The sequence below is a fragment of the Suillus bovinus genome (assembly GCF_016758785.1).
Source record: "Suillus bovinus strain UH-Sbo-P2 chromosome Unknown EDB93scaffold_85, whole genome shotgun sequence".
In the NCBI taxonomy this organism is placed as follows: Eukaryota; Fungi; Basidiomycota; class Agaricomycetes; order Boletales; family Suillaceae; genus Suillus; species Suillus bovinus.
In genome coordinates this window covers 112,706-138,801 of record NW_024542141.1, presented here as the reverse complement: position 1 = coordinate 138,801, position 26,096 = coordinate 112,706, and the positions used below count along the sequence as shown (strand labels likewise).

The window sequence follows — 26,096 nt, the reverse complement described above, 5'->3', positions numbered from 1 at the left end:
TTCAGGAAACATGACTCTAGTCTCAAATGATCCCTCTTGGTGGCCAGCCATCGATTCTGGTTTCTTTCTCAGCTATGTTATAGGTTCGTGTAGAACTAGTCTGATGATGACGGTGATGTCTCGATCTCACCTTGGCTGTGGTTTCGCAGTTGCTGTCTCTGCCGTAGCAATGTACGATTGGGGTAAGCAAGATGGATCTCAAGAACAGCTCATAATCTTATGGTCTCTCCAGTACTCACATTTGGACAAGAGGTGGGTAATGCTATCATTGGAGTGGACATCTTGCTAAGAACAGCTTTAAAGGTTGAACTGGTCTGGGTGAGTCGAATCCTGTTAGAACAAAATGACCATTAATTCGCGACAGAGCCAACGCTGGTCCCTTATGACCTTTTTATATCTCAGTGTATGTAGTTCGTAATATGAGTTTAACTGACACGTGCTGACTAGATGACATCCTAGGTGCGCTATCTTGGATTACTATTTGCCATGTATGTCTGGACAGCTAGCAAGCAAGTGGTGTTGTGCTAATGTGCAATTCTCACAATTAGCATCGGCATCCTGTGTATGTTTTCTCACGTGCACTAACTTTTTTCTTTCTGACTGGTGGCATTTAGTATATGTTCCGACAATCTTGTTGACAGATGTAGTGAGTATTGTCCACCGATGACAAGCATTTTACTCCAATTATACCATTCCAATGCAGGGGTGAGTAAGATTCTCTATTAACTTGTTGGTTCGAGCCAATGACTATCACAGCTGTGAGTTTGTTTCAAACGTGATTTTCCGAGGCTGATGACCCACTGGATTCGTTAGGTCAGGTCATGCATGTCGCACTAGATTATATCAGTATGGTCGGAGGTGTAATGCTGGGTGGTGAGCCATTCGTCTCCAAGACTCCAGTTTTATTCACTCGACTGAAACATCATGCAAGTCATTATGATCGCTCGCTTACATGCCATGTATCAGCGATCTAAAAAGGTGCTGGTATTTCTCGTCGTCATCTTCCTGGTTATCAGTATCTACAACGGAGTAATGACCACACTCTCAGCGAGGCTTATTTCAGGGGGTAAGCTAATGATGGATTACAGACTTGATGCGTCAGGCTAATTCACGAATGCTAGAGGAGCTCATTCTCTCCGATACCTATCAGTGTAGCCTCACCTATAAGGGAGATGGCGTATTTGTGTGTCTCATCATCTGGACGCTCAGTACTGTGTGGGAGGTTCTTGTACTTTGTCTCGCAGTCCGGATTGCTGTCAAACACTTCCGTGAACTGCGACGATATTCGGCAGCAGGGCTCATTGGGGACTGTTTCACGGTGTTAATGCAAACTCACCTGATTTACTTTGCGATGTAAGCCCGTGATGTGATTGTGGTTCCTTTTGCTGCTGACCTTTCTAGCTTTTTCGCTATTTCTTGTTTCCAGCTCATTAATTTGCTTTCGATCATTTCAGCGGTATGCCGATCTCTTTCTCCACCACTTACATCCACGATTCATAATTTCTACAGGACGCATCTTCCCTGGAATTTTGGATGCATCTTTGTATTTGTCAAATTTCCCAGCTCGTGTACATGTTTGTGCTAGGGCCACGCCTGATCCTTAGCGTTCGAGAATATAACGCTAAGCTCGTAGACGACTTAGATCCAGCAACCGGCATGACGTCGATTTCTTTCTGGCATATCTCAACCAGCAATGTGTAGCATGGGAAAGGTTCAGTCTGATTAACAGTTATCGGGTACTCTGCAGCAGGCGGGATAATGTGCTGTCTTCTTCGTGTTTCATTGTGGTACTGTATATTTTATCTAGTGTTCGAAAGTACATTTGAAAGACAAATAGGCCAGACAAATCGCCGATCAATTTAAACATCTCACTGCATTGCTACACTACCTGCCTACAGACGGGTAACAACACCCTGCAGACACCCCATGACCCATAGCACCCAACATGAAGCGCGGCGTTTCCGCCTCGTACAAGCTACAAACATCGATCGAAGGTCAACCGAGCGTTGCCAGATCTCCAGTCTAATTCAGCAATACGATCCACTCAGCCCAAAGAACTGACAATCCCCGTTTGTATAATGATTTGAGTGACCAAATGGCAACACCCAAGTCATCATACAGTTGAAGAATGGCGATTCCTTGGCTGAGTATCTCATTATTACGAATTTGACGGGAGACGCAGCGAGCCTTGGTTGATCCTCCAACCGACGCATATAACGTGTATCGAGGCGGAAACGCCGCGCTTCAAGTTGAGGGACAGGGGCACTGTCTCTCAGAGTGTCTCCAGGGTTTACTGAAGACTTGGATGCCCGGACGTGCTCGAGGCGTCTGTAAAAGCATGGGCTCGCGGAAGGAGTTCGTGTTCGTTGAGGACAAGGTTGGTTTACCAGTAAACTGACTATGAGGTGAAGGAAAGAGATGAAAGGTGATGTCCATGCAGAGGAAATGACCATGCCTTATATACCATAGTCGAGTCCATAAGTTATGTAAGGTAGTTGTGGATAGTGGAACAAGTTGAAGCCATTGTTACTTGTGTTGCGCTGAAACTTACGGTAAGCCATCAAGACCACACACCACACGCTGTCACAAGAGATCATCGTGACACAGTTTCACTTTCTCTCCTCGACATCTCCCGTATGGAACTTCGAATGTCATAAGCTAGACTCGTAACATATGTTTTTGACGACTTTCCTATTTTAGCAACTGCTAAGTTGATGTTCCTTGCGAATTCCAAACCTATGAAGTACCTCTTGCCTAAAATATGGCGTACAGAATCATTATTGTGTCTAAGCCACCGAGAAAGTTAGTTTTATTGTTGTAGTATGTACAAGAGTGTGAGTACTCCAAGCTGTTGGACAGCAAAAATAGAACAACAATATATGAAGAATAAATTGGCCAAAAAGGTCACAGCTACACTATCAAACGCTATGAAGTGAAACCCCCGTGAAACAAGAATAAGAAATCCGCGCAACGTGTCTTGTTTATGCAAGACGTATCATTCCAGGTCTTCTTCATCCTCGGTAGTAGTCTCTGTGTCACGCCCTTCACGAGAGTTAGATCGAGACGACAGAGACCTTGGACGAGAATTTGGACGAGAACGAGCACGGTTTTCAGCGTGCCGTGCAATCCGCTGCTGCTCACTAGCTTCCTCCGGCGTGAGCGGGTAGCTTGGGATGCACTTGAGCTCGAAAGTACAAGGCAAGACGTCTCCACAAGCATCTCTGACGAATTCATCATTACGGACAAGACCCCCCCACCTCGAATTACTGCAGAGCCAATCAAGGCGTCTCAGCTGCTCACCAAGGTGACCGCCAGGGACGTTGCTGTCTGTTGAGCGGTTATGCTGATACGCTTGCCAAATCTCCCGTCGACGACGGGTTGAAACACCTTCGTACTCCTTTTTTGCGACGTCTCCATGAAAATAAGCGGAAACGGCTTCGATTACTTCGCCACAAGTCACACCAATTTTTGGGCGTCTGGCTTTGACGGAGATCATCCACGGGAATGACCGTGAGATGATGCGGATGTATGACAGACGTGGGAACGTAGCGGGTGCCTCACGCCCTTTGATCCATGAACGCTTTGGCCCGGTTGTGCGAAAACAAGTACTCGTTGGGAAAGTCATGTTCCAGCGGAGGTAGTCTTCATGCGAATCTGTGGGTGGAGATAGGAGGGGATTGATGCTAATCGTCGCAGATACCGCCCTTACGAGAAAAGGCTCGAGAACGGGCCCGTCTAATAAAAATGATGCCGGTTCAGAAGACATCTATCTAGCCTGAATATGGTGTACATACAATGTGGCCCTTCGGCAAAATGGTCGATATGGTCCGCACTGCTCGTCCATCGAAAATTCGCGCGAGCAGTGTCAGGCTGTTGTGGTGGAGCAGGGGGCGGTGCAGTTGGGTGTACCCATGGTGTGTGACCAGCATACATGTTTGATGGTGGCATACCAGGTGGCCCACCAGGCAGGGGCATCCCCCACACTCCTGCAGGAGTAGGAAATGCCCCTGGTAGAGGATATCCGGGGGTGAAAGCCCCTAGTTGGGGACCCCAATTGGGAGGACCTGGAGGTAGCGGTTGTTGGAATGTGTATCCTGTCCCTGGTGCTGATGCTGGCCAAGGTGTGCCTGGAGGAGGTTGGGTAGGTACATACGGTGAAGGGTTGCCGTTTGGATACCCAGTGTAATCAGCCGAGAATCCATTTCCAGGTGGTGCCCCATATACATTTGGAAGATTGGCAGGAGGTGGGAAGTAGGAGCTTTGAGGCATGATAGGAGTAGAATGCGCGCTGGGTATGGGGGGTATGGGAGGGATAAATGGCGTGGTATTATACGGTGTCGAGGGGTAATACGGATATTGCCCTGGCGTGCGGGGCTGTTGAGCCCACGCAGGTGGGTTGTGATTTTGAGGCGCTGGAGGAATGACGGGCGGCGCCAGACTTTCAGGCGAGGGAAGAGGGGGTATGAAGGGAGTATTAACTGCCTCAGGCGAGTCATATAGCATTTTTGGGCTGTTGTTCTAGATATAAGTGTGATTGTTGGGAGTGTCACGCCGTCACTGACAGAAACCAATCAATACATTAATTCAGGATTTAAACATAAAAGTATAGAATTTGCCTCACAGGAAATGGAAGGAACCTAGGTTACACTTATTAATACAGAAGTAACTCAGGACGTATGGCACAGGCTCGGCTTGAAGTCGTTGGGGGAGAGATTTGAAGAGATTGTGCCGATATCTATGGTCTGAGTGCCCAAGAAGGCCTGAGAAGGGAGCATCACATCAACCATATCTCGAGATAATTGCCAGTACCTGTTTACCTGCGGGTAAAGTTAGAGAGCGTGCTCAATGTAATGATGAATCTAGAAATCGAGTGCAGTGGTTTGATTTCAGGAACCGGGTACTTTTCCTGAACTGATTCAATTCCACAGCCTTTCAAGATATGGACAGCTAGCACAGTGCTATCTGTCGCTATAGAGTTCCAAGAATGCAAGCAAACTGTGCGGAATGACCTTTAGGAAAAAGAGGCAGTGGGAGACGAGAAAGGGATTTAGACAGGCTGACCACTGCTCAAACCCTGTAATCAGTGGCTGTGCTTACTTTTACATAATTGCGGTACTTTGTCACTGGGCATTAGAACTAATATGATGGCATGCCGCAGTCAAGCGCCTTCAGGTGCAAATGTAAGTTTGCGCGCTCCTGCTGAGCGTCTTCACTGTGCTCGTGATGTAAAAATTTCCAATTATCATCCCTGGAATTGATCACGAGGACTCCCTTGAACCATATCGCAAGTTGCAACCTAGTCATCCGAACCGCGTATCGAGTCGCACGGGTATGTATAGCGTGAGGCAATGACAGCCGACGTGACAGATCAACACGACACGAGGTTCCTTGGTTTTCATTTCCATTAGTCAACCTAGGAATCATTCCTTGAATTGGACAGAAGACGGGTTTTTGGGCCCAAACTACTGATTTTAACAGCCGGTGCGGAATACGTACTATCATTAATGCAACGGGCCCCTTATGACGCACTTCATTCCAGGAGAAACCGGAAGGTATACTAGTGCTCCGAGATCACTAGCTACATATCAAAGATAGTCGTCCCGCCCAACCATCAAGGTTCTATAAAGTTTCAGCGGCACCAAGTTCTTAAGTATCCAGTCTAACGGTCAGCGCTGGCTGCTAAGCATCCAAGCGCCTGCGTAAGGGTCTACTCTCTCAACACTGTCACAGTTGAACCTTTTGGGCCCCCCTTCTGTCTCTGGGCTCGGAGGTCACCCCAGAAACTCGCTGTAGTTCGGGCTTGGCATGGGTAATACCGGTGATCATTGGGGTGCTTATTGGTCCTTCGTAAAACCACGCCAGTTTCAATTCCTAGTTCCCATGCTGAAATGAATGTCACTCCTATCACGATGATCCCGGAGGCAAAGCTCCAACCCAGTGATCATCGGATCAATACTTTCGGACGAAAATCGCCTGATAATTCGTTCACCGCTCAGTCGTGCGTAGTGCGGGGGTGAGGTCTTCCTAGATATGACAAGAGTTGGCATAGAGTATGCAACGTATGATACATGGAGCACAGTGAGAAATGTGACGGTCCGAGGCCATCACGAGGTGAGGTTTAGTACAAATATGTTGGGGGCCTTGAAACCAAGGCGCTGAATCGAGTAGCTGTCCTTCTTTGACAGACCATCAAAGTAGTATTTGTCTCGAAGCCAATCTACAGAAATAGCATGAGACATTGCAAAATAGAAAAGCCACACAAATGACTCACCGACCCGCTTGTACCGATTTGGCGCAGGGGTATTGTAATACATGTTCCAAGCTGCACCGGAGGCATTATTGTGCGTAGCGGCCCTCTTGACCTGTTCCTGCAATCTTGGAGGGAGAACGTTAAATTCTGCATCGGTCACATAATTCTCTGTGTACCTGAGTCGGTAAGGATAGACTCAGGCGCTAAGATTGATAGATAGGTGCTCACTCTTTCCAAATCGTGCTGCAGACATCGCCCATAGTAACTCCACGCTCATTATGTACTACCGTGCACCACGGGCTGGATTCCGTAATGATGATGAGATCTTGAACGCGGGGAAGCGTTGCAGGCTCGTCCTTGGCAGAAAAAGGGATATCACGATCCCGGTCATTGGGGTTGAAGCCGCCCGTAGAACCTTATGTTTATATAAAAAATTAGCTTCGTTGATACTGATTCCGAGGTGACATACCAGTGACAAGGTTGAACATGAGGTGGAAGCCATGGTTTGTACCAGCCATGATCGGGTGTAGTTGCAGCTCGGTATTGAGCAAATAAAGATCAGTTTGGGAGAGGACTGGACCATCTGTTTTGGGGCGTCAATATGTATGCAGGAAACAAAGCTGAACGATAGCACTTACAGCCTACTCCTGCAGACCATTTGCTTACGGTTGAATCACCCATCGATGCGAGTCTCGTGTGAAATGATGGCGCTAATAGATATTGATGGGGATCTACGACAGGATGATGTAGGATCTGAAAGAGATGTAGAACACAGAAGAAACGGGTATTTGGGCTATGAAAAGTACTGGTACAAGCAGCAATCAGGCAGCGCTTTAAATGGGGCTGCTCGACGGCTAATTCAAGCTATGCTTTGCTATTATTTACTTATTTGAATTACACGAGGCTATGTTCCTAATTAAGTGTTATCCCGCTGATTAGATTAGATTAATATCTGACTAAGTGCTCCCTTTGAAGGTTCTTTGAACTCGAACATTCTCGCTTGATTATACCTGATTGATACCATCAACTTCAGAAATGGCTCCCAAAGGTGGCAACGCAAAAAAGGAGAGTGGTCGAGCCAAGAAGGCAGAGAACGAGGCAAAGAAACAAGAGGCTACAGCTGCTGACAAGGTGCGTCTATTAGCGCCGCCGACACCCTTTGTATGGGATCCATTCATTGGTGTTGACAGGCAAAAAAGGAGGCTGAGAAATGGGAGGATGGCGCCAAGGGAAGCAAAGCTAAGGAGGAAAAGGAAGCAAAGCGTCTGGCCGAGCTCGCCCGTAAAGCCGAGAACGCGCGACTGCTTGCAGAGGAGGAAGCTGCCCCTCCCGTAAAAGCCAAGGCCGCACCCAAAAAGAAGAAAGATGTCAAACCAGCTGGTCCAGGAGCAATCGCAGCTGGAGGCAGCCTGAGTGAAGCAACACCAGCAGCAGAGACAAATCCCAAGGATGAACCGCCTAAGGAGATCGAAAGCTATGCTGCAACTGGCATCGATAATGCATTGGATCTACTGGAGGTAGTGACCGCAAAGATGGACAAGGCCAGTGTAGGGCAACAGGCTGCAGGTATCGAAAGGCACCCAGAGGCAAGATTGTTTACCTTCTTCCTAAGGCTATACTAACAACTTACACACTTTCCACCTAATAGCGGCGGTTCAAGGTGAGAACTCACTTGATGGTATGTTTCTGATACGCGATTTATAATTCACCTAGGCTGCGTTTGAAGCCTACAAGGAACGCGAGCTGCCAAAACTGAAAGACGAGGTACGGCTGCATCCCCGGTAAGCGAAGCACGAGGCTAATCCTATTTTCCCAACCACAGCATCCCGGGCTGCGCCTGCAGCAATATCAGGTCAGTGCCGCCGTCAGCACAAATTTCAAGACGTCTGACATTTGAATCATACAGGATCTGTTGCACAAGCAGTTCCAGAAATCACCGGATAATCCGTGAGTCATCAGGCTTATACAGTCTCTTTAGTGCGACAGCTGATCCACGTGGATTTATTGTTACAGCTTTAACCAGGTTACCATCGCTTACGACGCCACGAAAGACGAGAAACTGCAGTCTCTCAAGGAGAAACAGGATGCTGTACAAAAACGACTGCGCACATAACGATCGTTCTGTGTGATAATCCTTGGGGTCTTGGCATCAGAAGTCGGGATGTATGATAATAGCGCTGGTGAAGTTCGATTTACTATCTCTAGAAGAGATTTGATAACAAACATCTGGACGTGTCCATACGTATTCTTGCAATCCGTTAACACTGCGTGTATTGTTCGTGCGATTGGGCTGTGAAATCTAGACTCGGATAGGTCGATCAACCGAATTTTCTTTGAGAAATGACTAAAGGACAAAAGTCACTTCACATTAATGGAGAACACAGAGGAACTACAAGGACTGCCCGCAACACCGCATTTACTGTATGATAAGCTGTGTTCATGCTGCGATTGTTGCTGCGCTAATCAATCATGACTGTTTGTCCGGGCCAAAGGCAGTGCAGCCAAATTGCGATTATGTAACCACAAGATTTTTTTGAGCACATATAAAGTTCGACGGCGTTCGACACAACTTCCCACCTCAAGGTCCTCAGCACTAGCCACGACATGCCAGATATTTCGATCCTGACCCAGCGCGCAAACTCTTTTGCATCGCCCAAGTCTATTCAGCCCACAAACTCACTTGTGATAACACAAGTTCCTCGAACATTTTTCCAACCTTCGATAATCAATGCTTTGCGCGACCACTTTGCTACGTATGGCGAGATTAACCAATGGGTGCCGATAGCATCATTTTCTCGTATCATCCTCGTATATTACTCAGAGGAATCTGCCGAGCTCGCAAAGAACGCTTGTGATCCTCTTGTTTTGACTCTCCCACACAGGTACGTGAATCTGACTTAGTCGAAGCACTCATCGTGTTTCTCATTTTTTTTTTGCACAGAATACCTACGATTCTGAGAGTATATCGTTCCGAACCTAACCCCATATTTTCGCCGTCATCACCAACGGCAGACGAAAATTTATTACGTCCTCCGCCGATCGAAAAGAACTTTCTTATCTCACCACCTGGGTCCCCGCCCATTGGCTGGGAACAAATTCGTGAAGAACCACCGAATGCTACACCTCTCGCAAATGATCTTATAGCTGCACTTCACAAGTTGAAATTGCAGGAGAGGCGGTCTAGTCGAGAAGTGCTTCTGGAGCCTGAAGATGGCGTGGGAGTGGGAGTATACGTCGAGGACTGCGATATGAATGACGATGACGATGCGGAGGGGGCTGACTGGGAGTATGGCTGTCCATCCCCGGCCAGGCTACGATGGAAACCTGTAGCAACCGCTATGCCGCCAGCGCGAGTGCGATAAAAATTGTAAGTCCATGTTTCACCTTTCCTTCTGGATGATACACATCAGACCTGTTCCGAGACCTACATGCGGACATCTTGATATTGCCTTTTTTTTCTGACCCTTCTTGCCTCACTCAAGTGATGGTTTAAATCTGGTGCTAATATTTTTTCCATAGTGTCGCATTGCAAATTGTTGTACTATTATCTATCCCGTTGGCACACTGTATATCACCATGTGAGCATCTTTCCTTGTGCCCTTCTCTTGATGAAATACTTCAGACCTGTTCTGATCCTTGTGGAGATAACTTCTATTGCCAAATAATTTTCTGATCTGTGTTCACCACGCCGCTTTGAACTTTGGCTGACATATCGCTTCTAGGTTGTCGGCACCCTTATAGCATCATCTCATTTGTAATGGACTTGTATCACAGTTATAACCACATGCCTGGACTCTTACTGCAGCCACCAAATATACGATTACGAATGTACTTATTTCATTCCAACTGGAAGATTATGCTTTCTGTTGTCAGTTATTTCCTATTGCTGACGCCGCGGAACTTATTGTGACAAGGGCGCGAGAATAACACATCCCCCTGATGAAGGACATAACCGCGCGATCCATCATGTACTTGAAATTAATTCGCCAGTATCTCTAAGCCAAGACCAATCTTCGTACAGCGGATATGCTGATGAAATATGTAAGGAGAGGGTTTGAAATCAGCACGGAACCGTTCTGATTGAGCAAGTTGCTATGGCTGTGAAGATTCAGACAATACTTAACTTGGAGTAGTTATTGTCCTCACAAGTTGAGAAGTACGACAAACAATGACTAGTGACTCGAAAGTGCTGTATTGAGACATCGGACCAAACACAGATTTTGCAAGATACGACTATAACATGCAGGTGAGTTAAGATATGTGCATCCACAGAAGTTTCCTCTTCACTTGTTGTGCTTGCAGGTGTCTGCGGCACAACTGCGCGGTAGGATTATGTCAGCGGATATCGCTGGCCTCAGTGGTCCTAAAAAGGTAAGTAAGCATGGTTCAATCTATCTAGTTGGTCAGATCTTCAGACCGCCGCCTTGCCGCCGCCCGCGCATCACCTTTACACCACATATGAAAGCTTAGCGGTTAGCTTTCAGTATCAGCTACAGTATATGGAATTTCAGGTAAGCCAGCATGCTTACAGGACGAAATGACACCTGGCATCACTGTGAAATTATATTCTATTCAGGCCTGTCCGTCTGATATCATCAGGATATTATATCAATAAGTATGGGTAATATTAAGGTGAACGTCATGCTGTTGCGGTGGTGTCCGAAGTTGATGTCATGAACTTTAGTTTCCAGTGCTTCAACACTCTTCAACATAGCTTGTCAAACAAATTTTCGACTTATGTTTCCCGTTGATGTACGCGTCTCTTTTCCATCTATCGTCGCATTCACCATGATTTCTAACCACGCCCATGAGCAGTTATGATACGCTAGATTTGCGACGAACCTCTCTTTACCAGCAACAAACAGGGCAAGTAGGGCGGTATCTGCTCGTCACGGATATACTAGCGCCAAATTCGAGGGAACATTGATCTACCAACCAAGCAACACTTTCCCTCCATATCAGGTGCGAAGCGCACAATCCATTAAGTTCTTATGATTTTATCATGAGTCGACATATTTTATGATCTCATCTTGTTTATTTGTTTGCACGGCTAATAGTAATTGGATGCGCTCAACCGGCAGGCCTAAAGGTGGCCTCATCTCACAGTCGAAAGGCACAGGCAAGAAACAGGAGACTGCATCTCGAAAGCACAGTGACCCCGTTCTCGCGAAGTCGCCTCTGGACATTCGAATTTCTACGACACCACCACTACAGCTGCCTGCAAAAGTTGATCTCTAATACACAACCTGAAAACCTGCTTTGTAGTGGCGGGGATCGATAGCCCGTCATTGATGCCGCTTCATTGTCATCCTTGAATCGAACCATTTGTCATTTCTATCACTGCCGTGGATCTAAAGCCTGCGGTTGTGGTAAATTCATTTCTTCAGTTTCCATGTTCTGAATTGGTTACCCGCCGACTATGGGATTCTGCCTATGCCAGCACTGAGGTCCGTGGGCTGCAACCATTTTGATAGAACTGCGAGCCTGCGCTTCCAAAACACGATTTATGGGATATATAAGCAAGTCGTTGACTCTTTAACCCATCATTCGGGATCCCCTTGACGCATACTAAATCACCTAGCACAAGACATGCATTTTTCATTCCTCGCTATTGTTGTTACTTTGACAACATCTATATCTGCCAGTGCATCTTCATGCACAGGACAATTCGGGCTTTGCGGCCCGGATTTCGAGCCCTGTTGCTCAGGCTTCACTTGCCAGATGGGTGTGAGTATGATCCATCCGCTTTAGATCCGTGATTCAGCTCTATGACTTACCCCTTGCGCCTTGTATCAATAGACTCGGGACGTCAACTTCAGAGTGCTCTACTGCTACTAACACTCTTGATTGGCTTGGAAGAGTAAGCATGTTCGTAACAGTGAGTCGTCGACTCCTCTTTCTGCCTTCACATTGGCCCAGTAATCAATTGATCACGCGATATGCAGGTGATCGATATGCTTATTGCTGCACGAGTTTCTGGGCTACTCCGAACAGATCTAGAACAGCAATAAGATCAGAAAAAATTCCCCGCAGATCGATAAAAACACATCCACGCTACTCGACTTGCGTACGATTTTCCACTACTGCACAAGAAAACTGGAATATTCAACACGTTACAAATATACCTAAGTTATACTTACGGTTGAAAAGTGTTGATATGCAGGGCGGGGTTTGATGCGGTGTTGACGAGACACTGAGCATGGATGAGGTTTGACGAGGCATTGACGTGACATGCAAGTGGCCCTGTACGCAGATGTTGCACATGCATATGTGTTATGCCATCATATTATGATTATGAGGCTGACACTGCTGTCGTAGACATTCCGCATATGTAGACTGCATTGGCATCTTGAGCAGAAAACTAGTAATGACTTTCGTATGTCACTGGCAGGGCGCAACTCATGCCAGGCTTGGCTTGCCACTTGGTTAGTCTTGGTCTGCTACTCTACCTCCGAGTCTCGCCTGCCAGGGTCCCCGACTCCCCGCTAAAGAGGTTTTAATTCACGCTATGCTGCGGCGGAGTCTGGCGATCAGTTGTGTTGGGTTGAAACAACCTTATTTCACGTTGAACTTGATCACAGGCGACTCGCAACCCTTCAAGCTTCAAGGTCCTATCTACGAGTGTAAGTTTCTTCCAATCACCATTCTCATCACGCTAAATTTCACCGATCCCCCATACAAAAGGAATTTGTCAGCCTTCTGTCATATCTGGCTACGGGAGAGTCTTCTCGCTCAACGTTACTAGAATATAAGCAACTTGCCCATCCACCAGTCCCGATGATCTAGTTTCTAGACGGCTTCCACTCAGCGAGCCACTCCTTCATGTACCTCAATGCTGCTTCCTGCACAGCTGCAATGGTTGGGTCTGCAATGCTATTTTTAGTGAGCATATCCGAGGTATGGAATCCATCGCTCTCATAGATCGGCATGCGAGGATTTTTTGGCTTATTCAGCCCAGTAGCAGAGACAGTGGCCTCGCGCCAAGGATCACGCAAGCCATTTGCGAAGAAGAGACGCTGGACGCTCACGTCCCAACCACCGTACTTCGCGTTTATCTCTTTCGTGGCAGGCTCAGGCGGATGGGTGAATGCTTGAGGAAACATGTTCACGCATTGGCGCTGAAAATTCATGTTGAAGAACGCTCATGTTTCAAATCCAATAGACGTACTTTGTCGTAAATGGGTTGGAGAATGCGGCTCACAATTGCGGGCTGGCCTTTAGGAGGGCCAACCTGGTAGAACCCCATTTGATTGCACCTAGAATAATTGTCAGTGTGGATGTTGGAACTAATGAGAACACATACACCATCCAATACCACGACCTCCATGAATTATTCACGGTGACATTAGTCCAGAAGATCTGGCTGGTGTCATACGACCCAAGACAGGCTCTAGCTTCACAATCAGCCAATACAGATGACTAGGTTCAAGGATACGTACTCGGCATCCGACTCGATTCCACAGGCTTTGCTATCAAGTTTAGCCACGTCAATCAGAAATCAAAGGGACCGCCTACAATAGTTGTAGAATGTAGTGTTCCAGAAGTTTCCCCAAGAGTATATCGCGTTTTTAAGTCCCCATCCTTCAGGTCCGGCAATGACACCGTCCTTGACCTCGAGTGCATCACAGAGCTTGACGAACAATTTTGTATTCCAAGTGAACAGGCTAGATTGAACTGTTGGCCCACGCAGAGTCAGACGAGTCGAGAAGGGAGGAAAACAATTTGGGAAAAAGAATATCGCAAAAGGAATATTTGGGGTAACCATATAGAAAAGGAGGAACTATGCGCGCTGGTGAAGGCAATATAAACTACGGATGTTGTGTGGATCAGAAGCCCTTCAGAACACTGTATTCGTTCCATACAAAATTCAAAACTGAACGAAGGATAAGGGCGACTCACGTGCACTGGCGAAATCATCTACATGTACAACATCCCCCAGGCCGAATGTCTCCTTGAGGATCTGGATTCCAGCTGTGTCGTTAGCCATATACAACCCATCCAGGTAGGCAATTACTGCCTCTATATCAGAGGAACAGTTATGTGGCATGTACTCGTAAATTGGGGTGAAAAACTTATAAAAGTCGCTGTGTGGGTCGAATGAAACCCCATTTCAATACAGATACATTCAGTCGGAGAAAGATCACATTAATGGGGCACGAGTGGCGAGTTCAATAAAGTGACATACGTGATTACTTCAACGACTGCAGAAGATGCATACGCGGCCCAGAAAAGTCCTGGTTTGCTTTACGCAAATCATCAACTGAAACCAACATCCACTGACGGTAAGTTACTCACTTGACTATCGTCCAACTCGCGAGGGCCCCTGAGTAACTTCCTCCGATTAATATCCATGGCGCCTGACCTGGTTTCACAGCATCGCCTCCAGGCATCGGAAGGTCAGCGGTATTTGCGAAATACTCGAGATCATCAATGGCCTGCTGAATGGTAAGGACAGCGAGAGATTGTGAGGTGAGGTTGTCGTATGGATTGGAATAGCCAAAAAACCGGTGTTCGATGAGGATGGCTGTACCATTCTGTTGTTGAGCGATGAGACCATTGATACTATGATTGGTAATGAACACCGTGGCGTCTGAAAATCAAGTGCTTTGTAGAAAGTCGCAATCAGCAATGGTAAACTAACCATCCGCAGCACCTTCTCCAGGCGTCATCAAGATGATGGGGCCACCTTCAATGCATCAGGTTGATGTTATTCAAAGCTGTACCTCAATCCTCACGACATACCGGGCCGGTAAAACTCCCAGTTCATCCAGTATCGCTGCTGGAAGGTCCCGAGGCGTGGATTTTTGTGGTCGATGAGCTGATTAAAGTAATAGACGGTGGTAATGGGTGGGAGCACTGTGCCATTCGGCGAAGTGATGATACGATCCGGCACTGGGAGCTTTGGGAGAGAAGACATGCCGCGAAGTATGACATTGGGGATAGCTGCTGACGCGGGACCTGCGAGCAGGAGCGACGCAAGGCCCCATATAATGTTAACCATTGATGACAGGGATGGCACTCAAGACATGATAGTGGTCGAGGAAAAACCTTTTATAGCCACGGCGAGGTACCACCCTTCTGACGTTCTGATTGGGACATGTGCTACTTGCTTCGCAAGCGAGACTCGGCAGCAGATGGATCCCAGGATTGCATTGAACGTAGCTGGCAGCATATTGCTCAGCGGCCTTCAAATGCACGCATCAAACTGAACTTGGCGAAAGACGTCTGGATTTGCTCATCGCATTCAGAACCTGAACATTTGACCCGCGCGACTGCCAAGATTAGAAGCTCACTAACGACTCACTGGCACTGACCATTCCATTTAAATCCCATAGCAATCCGACTCAGAGGCCGGCTCCGAGGCTGAACCATGGGATCATCTTACGAGAAGTTGTGAGTATCTGATTCTCGCAGCATCGCCACGATGCGTTGGTGGGAGAAGACACCAGCATGCCAGCTAAGTGAGCTCAGGCTTTTGCGGAACCGCTCTGTCTAGTGAACAGTAGATGTTCAAGGAGGCGAGTAAGAGGTGAGTCCATTTTGCACTCGCCGGCCTCGCTGTGGTGGTGATATACATACTTAAGAGTACTGTGTTGCATATTAAACTGTTCGAAGTTTGAACCAAGTTTTCAACTTCGCATCCAAATGCGAGCAAGCGACCACTTTGCCTGAATGGATTTTACGCTAAGGTCTCGCGATGATTAGGCAAGCGGGGCCCCCTAGTTTGAAGGGTGAGCCGGAAAAAAATTATTGCGAACCGAGAGACGGACGTACAGCGGGATAAAGTAAACTAGACTTGAGGCGATGTATGAATTGAGATTCCGCTGGCACTGAACACTGTCACGTGCATCAAATTTGCATTGAAGACCTGCATCACAGACTTGCACCAGACCCAAGAAGAAAAGATCAAGAAGGCCTGCGCAGTAATGCCAACAACACTAACCGTGGTGTTCATAAGGTCTCATTTGACACTGGGTACACACTGGCACCAAAACTAAGAGTCTTTCGGCTTGTTATCTTAGTCCAGCCTTGCAAATTCGCTGCGGAAAGTTGGTTCATCACTAACAACGAACACGAAGGGCATAGACATCTTCCTTAATGGCATAAAGGATATGCCAGACGAAGTCATTCAGAACGCTGTCTTTGCGGCGCAAGCTGAGCGCGAATATGCACGTTTGCTCGCCATCACATCGGCTCGGGTCCTAGAGACAATCGAACGACGCGTGAAGCTTCAGAGAAACGTAGTGAAGCACAATTCCAAAATGTATGCTTGGTGGAAGCTTTTTCGAGGCACGTACCCTCGAAGATGACGCTATCGCTGCATATCTCCCGGAATTCACTGTTGCAGACCTGAAACTTGATCATCTGCTGATGCACGTGAGCTGAATCTACCCATGCGCAGACAATGCAACTCCTGAGCTTCATGTGAACTCATGCTTAGAATCTATTATTGCGGAAGTGGACAATGTCTACGCCTGGCCCAGTCATACTGAGGTACGAATTATTTTGGCCACGATATTAACTCGCTGGGCAGTGTATGCGCTTGTTTAAATGTCTGTTCGTAACGTTGCCGACGAAGGCAGGGCTCTTCCGCTGGCTTGCATGTTGAAGGGTCGCTTAGATTGATTATAATGAGCTAAAATGTTTATTGGCGTTGGATTGTAGTTTGTCCAGTCACGGTGGCCCGATCAATTGATTAGTCGGCATGGATTACCAAATAAGGAAATTTAAAAATGGACAAACTTATTGTTCTTGGACGCGGCATTGTTCTCTAGAGCAGCAACCCACCGACCTTATTCTTCTAAAATAACAAAAGGCCACGCTCGCCATGCTTTTTTGTGAGAGAGCTTCGCGGTTTATTTCTTTACTTCTTCCTTTCATCCCTCTACACGTTTCCTAGTTCGACATGTTGTCGAGCATATTTGCTGTCACTTTCGCCTTTGGCGCGTCTGTTGGTGAGTGCGGAATTACCTAACATCGAGCCCGACACGTCTGACGCTGGCCATTGCTCAGTCGCGCAATCTTCGTCTTCTGTTGTATGCGTTGCGGGTCAATGCCTGCAAGGTTATTCCAATACAACTCGTGAGTCTCTAAAGTTACTAAAACATACATAGTCGTACTAATGACTGTGATAAGTCGGAGCAACTCTTTCAGCGTCTGGAATATCGACCGAAGTCCTTCTCCTTCCTGGACAATATACATCCACGACCAACCCAGAGCTTCTTCATGAGCTGTTAACGTCTTCTTCTGCTAAACTTTCTCCGTCCACTGGCTTCGGAAATTCGAGCGCTGGATCTTCGGTTTCTCTTCCCCTAAATATTGCACTTCAGCCAGGGATTGTGATCTACCCGCAAGGTTTGTATTCAGGACAAGGTTCATATTCGGGCCTCCCAACGTCTTCCGTCAGAAATACATCCATCCCATTTACTGCTTCCTCATTTGCACTCTCAGGCAACGTCTGGGCAGCTGTATCAGCCGGAAGCAATAGCCGCGTCATCCTGTGGAACTCTGTTCCTGATGTCAGCCAGCTCCCTGCGAGCGCCTCAGGGTCCCTATCGTTACTCAACCTGCAATCATCAACATGCTCGCCGGCCTGTTCCGGGAATGGCATTTGCTCCGCTTCTGGGACGTGTCAGTGTCCGAGCGGATTCACTGGCTCATCTTGCGAGTCGTGCTCGTCTGGTTTCTTCGGACCGGAGTGCCAGGCCTGTCCGTCAGGGTGTACATCATGTGATGATGGAATATCGGGGACGGGGCGTTGCTTGGTGCCAATAGTGTCCAACCTGCCATCGAGCTGCAACTGTATCAACGGACAATGTGGTGCTAACGGACAATGTACCTGCATTAACGGCTGGACCTCAGCGTCAAATGGAACTCAATGCGCTGCATGCGCGGCCGGTTTCTTTTTAGATACAAATGGGAACTGTGAAAGTGAGTTATGACACGTTCTTTTTCCGTCTCCCCAATCTCATCTTTGGTTTCAGTTTGCCAATTGGGTTGTCAACAGTGTGCCGATGGCACCGGGGACTGCATTACTTGCGCATCGGGTTTTACTCAAGATGGGAACGACCGCACAAAATGCGACGCCATTCCGCAAACTACGTCAAATGGCACGGCTTGTCCTGATGGAAGTTACGGCGCTGGGTCTACTTGCGCGGTTTGTTCGCCGCTTTGCACGACTTGTACCGGGCCAAATTCGAACAATTGTGTCATTTGCGGACCTAATACGTACAAGTTTAATGGGTCATGCGTGACGACCAACACCGGGGGTGTTTGCTCAGGCTCCAATATGATTGCTAACAATAACAAGCACGAGTGCGACAGTAAGTATATCCCACTTTATACGTTTAACATGTACTCAATATGCGATTCTCAGCTTGTGGGCCGAAGTGCACGACTTGCCAGATATCCAATTTCAATGCGGCATCTACCGTCAATCAAGCTCAGTGTACTGGGTGTCTTCCTGGTTTTGTCTTGTCACAAGGGCAGTGTGTGACGAGTTGTCCATCTGGTACTTTCCTTTCTCCTCAAGATAATCTGACGTGCACAGGTGCGGGCTTTCTCATCTCAATTCATTGCTAAATTAGACTGATGGCATCATTTATCCAGCTTGTTCTTCATCTTGTACTACCTGTGCGGGAAGCGCTAGCACCTGCTTGACATGCGCGAACAACTTGCTGGCTTCAAATGGGCAATGTGTCAGCTCTTGTCCCTCCAACACGTTTAGTTCTTCTGGGGCATGCATTTCCTGCCACCCAGACTGTGCAACATGTTCAGGTGCATCCTTTAGCCAGTGCACAAGTTGCAACAAAGCACTTCCTGTCCTTACAAATGGGCGTTGCCTCGCAACTTGCAGCCAGAACCAGTATTTCGACACAACCTCTTCGACATGCCAGTCTTGCGATTCCAGCTGTGCTAGCTGTTCTGGCGCCGGTCCAAATAGCTGCCTCGCTTGCTCAAGTTCCAGTCAAGTTTTGCGTGGGGGTGCTTGCACTTCGGCTAACTGCACGAGCGGTACAAGTGTTGTCTCAGGTCTTGGGGCATGTCTTTCAGAACTTGTAGTATCCTCACCTTCTAGTACGAGCTCAGGCGCTCTTCCTTCGGGGCTATCAACTCCTATCACAACCACAACCCAACGATTGCAGTGGTGGGAGATTTTGCTCATGGCGCTTGGATGTGCTTTTATCTTTGTGGCCTTTTTGTACTGCTGGCGCCGCCGAGCTCGCAAGCAGCGAGCAAAGGCTACAGCGGCATTTGCTTCTGCCAAGGCGCTTCATAAGCAAAACTGGAGATGGCGACTTGCCCGCTTTGGAGAGAGGCTTTTTGGGCACAACCGTAGCCCGCGGCCTGAGTCGGAGGAAATTGCTTTATGGAAACTGCGCGCTGCAGAGGAGGCACGGCACCATAAGGAAATGGAGAAGCTCAGAGGTGCACAGGAGTACTCTGGCACAGGATCGAGCCGGTCGCCTTCGCCTCTCCCTTCGCTTCATCCCTACCAGCGTCGCGGATCACACGATTACTCCGATGCTGATAGGCTGTCGGCGGGTTCCATATATTCCCAGGTGACGGGGATGGCTCGTTCCGGACCTGAACCTCGGCAGCCTGTCAAGTCGAACCTTTTGGCTTCTCGGTTCTCGTCGACGACACTTGGATCTTCGGCACCCAAGAAACCAAACGTGCTAAAACGTCAGCCATCGCCTTCTAAACCGCCAACCGCCGCTGAGTTGTACGCCGCGTCCGTAAGGCAGTCTCCGGAACCGGATTCGTATTGGATGGCACCTACAAATACGGGCGGATCTCATAACAACCCTTTCCGTAAATAAGCTATGTTTTCTCATTCTTTGAGGATTAGGACTCCTACCACGATCTCTACAAGTTTATAGCATTGTAAACATTTTTTCCGTCACTATACTGTAGCTTACGACCATGAAGTTAGATAACGCGAGTGTAATGTAGCATTTTTAGGTAATTTAGCTGTCTCTACAAATTGCATGCACTGGTTGAGCTTTACATAACTTTGCGTTCATCCAGGTCGTTACTTTCCCAGTGCCTGCGTTGCATCGAATGACCGCGTGAAACTCGACACCCAAACACAGGATTGCGGGAGTTAACTATATCCATCACATTGAATCGCCAAGTGCGTCCTAAACTTCCAATGTGGTACCACGGTGACGTTTGACGCCACGTGTATCTGCACGGCTTCAAAGACACCAAATTTATTGATATATGTCATTAAGTAACGTTGAACTTTAACGCTCAGTACTGCACATGACAGCGGCGATGACTTATAAGCGGCCCGACCGCAAAGTGGGGATTCCGCTTCCCCACATCTCTCCTGCGCTTGCTTCTTCTGTGACTGGCGTCTCATGGATGGAATGCCCGAATGCTCCTGGGATGCTGGTTCTACTTCGCTTGCCTCCTTTGGCGATATCCCTGGCAATTTGTGTAGTCCTACAGATGATTGGCCATGTCCTTTCCGAAATTTGAACCATGACGATGCCTGGGATCACCTGGCAGCAGTTTCCAACCTCCATAGCGTCAAATTTGACCCGACTGGACGGTGGCGCGCAGATGCCCTCAACTTTCAACCTTGCACTGAAACCTCTTCGCAAGACCGTTATGCAGTTCAACAGATACATATTCAGGGACGCGTCTGGACCCTGTCTGCGGTTTTTGATGGTAGGTGCAGTTTTTGAGAATGTGCTTGTCATCGTGCCGTTACCAGGAATTATTCACAGGTCATCTCGGCAGCCATACCGTCGAGCATGTGGCTCATCACATGCCTATCATTGTGCGGGAACACTTGGAGTTGATATCTCAGAAACATGGTGACCGTGCTGTGCCACCGCCTTTAATTGCGGACATGTTTGCAATGGCCATTCGCGCTTTTGATGACGCCATTGCTAATGACGTCCTGGAACTTTTCCCGGGCGGTTTGGCATCTCTATCTCGTTTGTCGGACTTGCAGATCCAGGAGGTTCTCGATGATCAACTTTCGGGAGGGCAAAATTACACGAAGGCAAGGCTGTGCTTGTATGGTACTACTGCGCTCGTAGCTCTTGTTGACCCTGATCATCGAAATCTATGGCTCGCCAACCTAGGAGATTGCCAAGGACGTGCGTAGAGCGTGACGATGACGTGTATCGTGACAACTCACTTTTTGACTCAAGTGATGGTCTCAGAGACTGATCAGAAAGCGTGGAATATCGAAGTTTTGACGCGAATTCATAATGGAGAAAATCCACTCGAGGTCCAGCGCGTCGTGAATGAGCACCCCGGTGAGCCGGAGTGTATTTTGGATGGTCGTGTGCTAGGAGCTATTGCACCCTTTCGATGCATGTTACATTCATATTTTCGGATTCTACTATTCACTGACGTACTCGATTGAACAGGTCTAGGAGATACACCCTTCAAACAACCACCCGAATTCACTCGGCGTATTCTCTATAACTTATACCCTGGTCAGCACGACACATCTCCTTGGGAAGAATTCCTCATGAGGAATCATACGCCTCCATATATTTCGTCTACGCCGGAAGTCACGCATTATCCCCTCGATCCATCCCCCCGAGCACCGCGCAGATATCTTATTCTCTGCTCAGACGGGTTCACGGACATATGTGGCGCAAATCAACACGCGATTGTTGATCGGTGGGCCCGTGCAGCCGCATGTAGCAGCTCAAGAGAACTAGATGAAAAAAGTCTGGCCCTCCGACTGCTTTGGCAAGCGCTTGGCAATGATCCGACGAGCGTATCTCGTGTTCTGACTTTGAACATGGACTCACCTTGGTTAGACGATGTGTCTATTGTTGTACAGTGTTTATAATGTATATCATGACAGAACATACTTATTCTACGTTAACATGCTTGCTAACCCACATATGGAATTGTTGTGATCAAGTAGTGTATTTGCAATTTGTTTGGTTTTTTGGGACCGTTGACAAATAAAGACAATTAACGTACGTTTGCTTCACTGATTACCGGGCTGCCATACAGGACGCGGGGACCATATGCCTCCATCATTGTATTGCCTTAGGGAAACTGATGGCAAAGCCACTTCAATCCTCTGCGTCTACTGATTCCTCCGACCTCTTCGGTCCTGACGATCCAGAATTCCTTGAGGCTCTCAGGAACGCGGTGCTACCCGGAGATCAAATCAAAGCTCCCTCACCTGACACAGAGTTACTGAGTCGCAAGCGTCCTCGTGATGCTGAAAGCGACGAGCAAGTCGAGACGACCTCATATGGTACCTTGACACATGGACTCGGTGACACCGAAGATGATCCCAAGATCTATGGCGCATCTCGCTTTGGACATTTCGGAGAATACATGCATCGGAAACGCTGCTAAACTCCAGATACAGAATACAGCCCTTGATTCAAGCATAGGCATTGGTACCACGAGAAAAATCTTTAGCGGTCTTTCAATATACGTGCGTATCTCCGCTGTCATCCCAGGAATGCAGGGCCTTGACTTCGATCGCAGATTAACGGGTGGACGAATCCTTCAGTTCAAGATCTGCGTCAATTGATAGTGACGCATGGGGGTGTGTTTCAACCTTACTTGGATAAGAAATCATCAGTGTCTGCACCTTCTTTACCACTTCAGTCATTTCAGCGATTTATGACCCCTTATACAGAACCCATATTATCACTTGCTCACTGACGGCTGCGAAGATCAAAGAATGGAAGCACATGAAGATTGTGAGGCCTGACTGGTTGGTGGATAGTGTCGCTGCAGGAACCTTGATTCCCTGGAGGAGTTACATCTTCAAACCTGGCGCCAGGGTCGAGCAATCTCAAGGGACGCACACGCCTCAAAGTTATCTGTCTACAGATTCACGTACAGCAGCACGTCCTGATTTGCGTAAACATGAACAGTTACTATCAACTAATCAGGTCCCTGCGACAACGCCTGATTCCGGCATGGCAGGTTCTGCTGCCCCTGAGGCTGATGACCCCGCATCTTCAGCATCTTATTCACCCCGACCGCTGTATGTTACGGATCCTAGCACACGCAAAGATGCTGCACGCGTCCCTGGATACGCCGCTCATACATCAAACCCGCTAGCAGAGCGTGTGATGGCTAATCCTGAATGGAGAGCTGCGCATACCTCTGTGGCGCCAGACTTCATAGAAGGTTTTTACAAACACTCACGACTGCACTACCTCTCTACATGGAAGGCTGAACTGAAAAACTTGGTTCAACAAGCTCATGAAGAAGTTGAAAATGGGTTGACGCATGAGTCTATAGGCGACCTTCAGGACATAACTAAGAGTAGTGGTGCCAACATGAGCGGGGCACCGCTTGCGGCGATGTCTCCATCAAAAAGGAAAGGGAAAGAAAAAGCTCCAGGCTTGAAGCGTGTTATCATGCACTGCGACTTTGATTGCTTTTTCGTTTCCGTCGGCCTTCTTAGTCACCCTGAGTTGCGTGGCAAACCAGTTGTCGTTTGTCACTCGCAAGGGAGCACAGGCGGTGCATCGAGTACAAGTGAAATAGCGAGCTCAAGCTACGAAGCCAGGTCATTTGGAATCAAGAACGGAATGAGGTATGCTACACATTTCATGTATTGGTTCGCGAGTCACAGCTATCTTCAGCCTTCAGCAAGGACGTAGATTATGCCCTGATCTTGTGACCATGCCCTACGAATTCGAGAAGTATGTATTTGTCTTTTCATTGATCGTACTCACCCAACACTGTGAGATCAGATATAAGCAGCTGTCGTTGCGTTTCTACACCATTTTAATGCGCCATGCAGATGATATCCAGGCAGTCTCTGTCGATGAAGCCTTGATTGAGGTCACCACAAGCGTTTCCCGGTGTGCTATCCGGCCGTCTTCGCTAGCATTCGTGGATGATCCTGCAAGGTCCCTTGCAGAACAGATCCGGTCAGAGGTCAAAGAAGGAACAGGTTGCGAAGGTTCTTCATATCAATGTGTCCGACTTCACTTACTGACACAAGTCATAGTTAGCATTGGTATCGCGGAGAACATACAACTTGCTCGCATTGCGACGCGCAAGGCCAAGCCTGCAGGATCATTCCACTTAAAACTAGAAGATGTACCACAAGTTCTTGCGCCGTTAGATATCGACGACCTTCACGGCTTCGGACATTCTACGCGCCAAAAAGCGAACGAGAAGCTCGGAGCCACAAATCTCGGTGAACTCGCTAAGAAAAGCAAAGCCGCACTGTGCGATGCGCTTGGCAAGACTACTGGCGAAACTCTCTACAATGCGATTCGTGGCATCGATGAACGAAAACTCGAGTCTGATAAACCGAGGAAGTCTGTTTCGTGTGATATTAACGTGAGTTGTTGATAATCAGTTTGGTCTGAGTAGTTGCTGAGCCCTGACTTTGAGCTAGTATGGAATACGTTTTGAAAACGACGGCCAAGCTAAGGCGTTCATCTACCAGATGGCTGAGGAAGTTTCCCGGAGATTGAATGTTATCGACATGTGTGGACGTTCTTTGACTCTGAAGATCATGAAACGCGATCCAAGTGCACCCGTCGAGGCACCTAAGGTATCGGGGAATGTGGACCGTATCACAACCAGGTACTGATGAATATTTACTGTTTAGTTTATGGGACACGGCATCTGTGAGACGTTCAGCAAGCAAACTCTGTTAAACAACTCAAACGGCGGAGCTACAAGTGATCCAAAGGATATCGGTGACCACGCATGGGCGCTGCTAGATTCTTGGGGATTTGATCCGAAAGAGCTGCGCGGAATAGGCATCCAGATACAGAAGCTAGGCACGCCGTCGGCATCTGATACCATCGACCCTGGGCAAGTGAAACTGCCCTTTCACGCCAGAAGCTCCAAGACGATTGTACAGGGGAACACTGAACAAGATGTCCTGCAAGTGCCTAGGATTATCACTGAACCTCCTTCGCAAGATGATCCACTCCATAATGGGAACGAGGCCGGTCCTTCACGTCCATTGCCTGCATTGGATCTCCCCTCTTTCTCCCAGGTCGACAAGGACGTTTTCGACGCGTTACCAGACGATGTCAAGAAGGAACTAGAAGTGGAATATCAGCGAAGATCGCGTTCACCAATGCCGGTGGAACCACCCTCTCGTGACATCCGACCAAAAATCTTAGTCAAAGGTGTCAACGTCAAAAGAATCACTCAACAACTTGCACCGAAAAGCAGAACGAGCGTATCTCGCCGTAAAAACACGCTTTTTCAAAAACGTGACGTCCCATCGTACATGCGTGTATCTGACGCAGAGCTTCGCAAACTTGATATCGACCCAGATGTGTTTGCTGCCTTGCCTGTGGATTTGCAGCGCGAGCAAGTGATAATGGCTCGACATGCGAGAAGCGGAAATCTCTTTCAAGAACGCAAGATCATCAAGGCATCTAGTCGCGCGCCATCTGCACCTTATCGCAAGAAACCCCCTCCTCAAGCTAAGCACCCAGAGCCTCCTCTTTTAAAGCAGCAGGGCAAGGAGCCAGGGGAGAAATTGTACTTCGTAGAAACTGGAGATGTTCAGACCGTCATCGAGTCATGGGTCAAAGGATTCACAGAATATCCTCCGAAGCAAAAGGACGTCGACTACTTCAGCAAATTTTTGGTGCGGAGTGTAGAATCGGCTGATACAGGCATAGAAAAAACCATTGCTGTGATGAAATGGTGGCTTATCCTCTTGAGGAGGAATTGGGAGGTGTATGAATGCGCGAGCGGCGCTGAGGAGAGTCATGATGGAAGCTCGACTGCGGAGAGCATCGGGAGAGCTTGGTGGAAAGCATTCTGGGAAGTGAAGGCCAAAGTTGATACTGCTGCCAGAAGACGCTTTGGTGGCTCATTATCTCTCAAATGATGGTTTGATCTAATA

At 47.9% G+C, this 26,096-nt stretch overlaps 10 protein-coding genes across 10 annotated transcripts; 6 read left to right on the top strand and 4 right to left on the bottom strand.

Annotated features, from left to right (window-relative positions):
* Positions 1-115: 115 nt before the first annotated feature.
* EDB93DRAFT_1255097 (uncharacterized protein) lies at positions 116-1,701 on the top strand (the record flags this gene model as incomplete). The annotated part of the gene is made up of 10 exons (XM_041453727.1): positions 116-182; positions 233-318; positions 365-403; positions 460-488; positions 549-562; positions 814-873; positions 932-1,066; positions 1,122-1,353; positions 1,402-1,456; positions 1,510-1,701. 10 exons carry the CDS (start codon positions 116-118, stop codon positions 1,699-1,701), a joined length of 909 nt encoding a protein of 302 aa, XP_041302942.1.
* Positions 1,702-1,944: 243 nt separating this feature from the next.
* Positions 1,945-2,551, bottom strand: EDB93DRAFT_895513 (uncharacterized protein). The gene has a single exon (XM_041457858.1). The coding sequence runs from the start codon at positions 2,451-2,453 to the stop codon at positions 2,028-2,030; it is 426 nt and encodes a 141-aa protein (XP_041302941.1). The 5' UTR covers positions 2,454-2,551; the 3' UTR covers positions 1,945-2,027.
* A 444-nt stretch (positions 2,552-2,995) lies between these two features.
* On the bottom strand, positions 2,996-3,933 carry EDB93DRAFT_1093633 (uncharacterized protein; the record flags this gene model as incomplete). The annotated part of the gene is made up of 2 exons (XM_041446536.1): positions 2,996-3,735; positions 3,795-3,933. 2 exons carry the CDS (start codon positions 3,931-3,933, stop codon positions 2,996-2,998), a joined length of 879 nt encoding a protein of 292 aa, XP_041302940.1.
* Positions 3,934-6,104: 2,171 nt separating this feature from the next.
* Positions 6,105-6,931, bottom strand: EDB93DRAFT_1093563 (uncharacterized protein; the record flags this gene model as incomplete). Its single annotated transcript, XM_041446528.1, has 5 exons — positions 6,105-6,217; positions 6,272-6,426; positions 6,479-6,665; positions 6,720-6,833; positions 6,889-6,931. The coding sequence occupies 5 exons, from the start codon at positions 6,929-6,931 to the stop codon at positions 6,105-6,107; spliced, it is 612 nt and encodes a 203-aa protein (XP_041302939.1).
* A 284-nt stretch (positions 6,932-7,215) lies between these two features.
* On the top strand, positions 7,216-8,650 carry EDB93DRAFT_1175731 (uncharacterized protein). Its single transcript, XM_041450493.1, has 7 exons — positions 7,216-7,381; positions 7,441-7,836; positions 7,899-7,910; positions 7,964-8,014; positions 8,073-8,102; positions 8,157-8,197; positions 8,264-8,650. Exons 1-7 carry the CDS (start codon positions 7,286-7,288, stop codon positions 8,361-8,363), a joined length of 726 nt encoding a protein of 241 aa, XP_041302938.1. The 5' UTR covers positions 7,216-7,285; the 3' UTR covers positions 8,364-8,650.
* A 204-nt stretch (positions 8,651-8,854) lies between these two features.
* EDB93DRAFT_1093545 (Calcipressin) lies at positions 8,855-9,612 on the top strand (the record flags this gene model as incomplete). The annotated part of the gene is made up of 2 exons (XM_041446525.1): positions 8,855-9,132; positions 9,192-9,612. 2 exons carry the CDS (start codon positions 8,855-8,857, stop codon positions 9,610-9,612), a joined length of 699 nt encoding a protein of 232 aa, XP_041302937.1.
* A 3,420-nt stretch (positions 9,613-13,032) lies between these two features.
* EDB93DRAFT_1093621 (serine carboxypeptidase S28-domain-containing protein) lies at positions 13,033-15,251 on the bottom strand (the record flags this gene model as incomplete). The annotated part of the gene is made up of 10 exons (XM_041446535.1): positions 13,033-13,368; positions 13,419-13,506; positions 13,554-13,640; positions 13,690-13,714; positions 13,766-13,924; positions 14,150-14,334; positions 14,436-14,492; positions 14,546-14,840; positions 14,892-14,936; positions 14,993-15,251. The coding sequence occupies 10 exons, from the start codon at positions 15,249-15,251 to the stop codon at positions 13,033-13,035; spliced, it is 1,536 nt and encodes a 511-aa protein (XP_041302936.1).
* Positions 15,252-17,023: 1,772 nt separating this feature from the next.
* Positions 17,024-20,485, top strand: EDB93DRAFT_1331597 (growth factor receptor domain-containing protein). The gene is made up of 6 exons (XM_041455217.1): positions 17,024-17,205; positions 17,264-17,332; positions 17,387-18,181; positions 18,235-18,573; positions 18,627-18,800; positions 18,860-20,485. The coding sequence occupies exons 1-6, from the start codon at positions 17,157-17,159 to the stop codon at positions 20,071-20,073; spliced, it is 2,640 nt and encodes an 879-aa protein (XP_041302935.1). The 5' UTR covers positions 17,024-17,156; the 3' UTR covers positions 20,074-20,485.
* A 1-nt stretch (position 20,486) lies between these two features.
* EDB93DRAFT_1175710 (phosphatase 2C-like domain-containing protein) lies at positions 20,487-22,222 on the top strand. The gene is made up of 4 exons (XM_041450492.1): positions 20,487-20,929; positions 20,989-21,366; positions 21,421-21,585; positions 21,643-22,222. The coding sequence occupies exons 1-4, from the start codon at positions 20,617-20,619 to the stop codon at positions 22,074-22,076; spliced, it is 1,290 nt and encodes a 429-aa protein (XP_041302934.1). The 5' UTR covers positions 20,487-20,616; the 3' UTR covers positions 22,077-22,222.
* A 322-nt stretch (positions 22,223-22,544) lies between these two features.
* On the top strand, positions 22,545-26,081 carry EDB93DRAFT_1093611 (uncharacterized protein; the record flags this gene model as incomplete). The annotated part of the gene is made up of 8 exons (XM_041446534.1): positions 22,545-22,682; positions 22,736-22,833; positions 22,890-23,801; positions 23,851-23,910; positions 23,962-24,173; positions 24,222-24,559; positions 24,618-24,776; positions 24,834-26,081. The coding sequence occupies 8 exons, from the start codon at positions 22,545-22,547 to the stop codon at positions 26,079-26,081; spliced, it is 3,165 nt and encodes a 1,054-aa protein (XP_041302933.1).
* Positions 26,082-26,096: the final 15 nt, after the last annotated feature.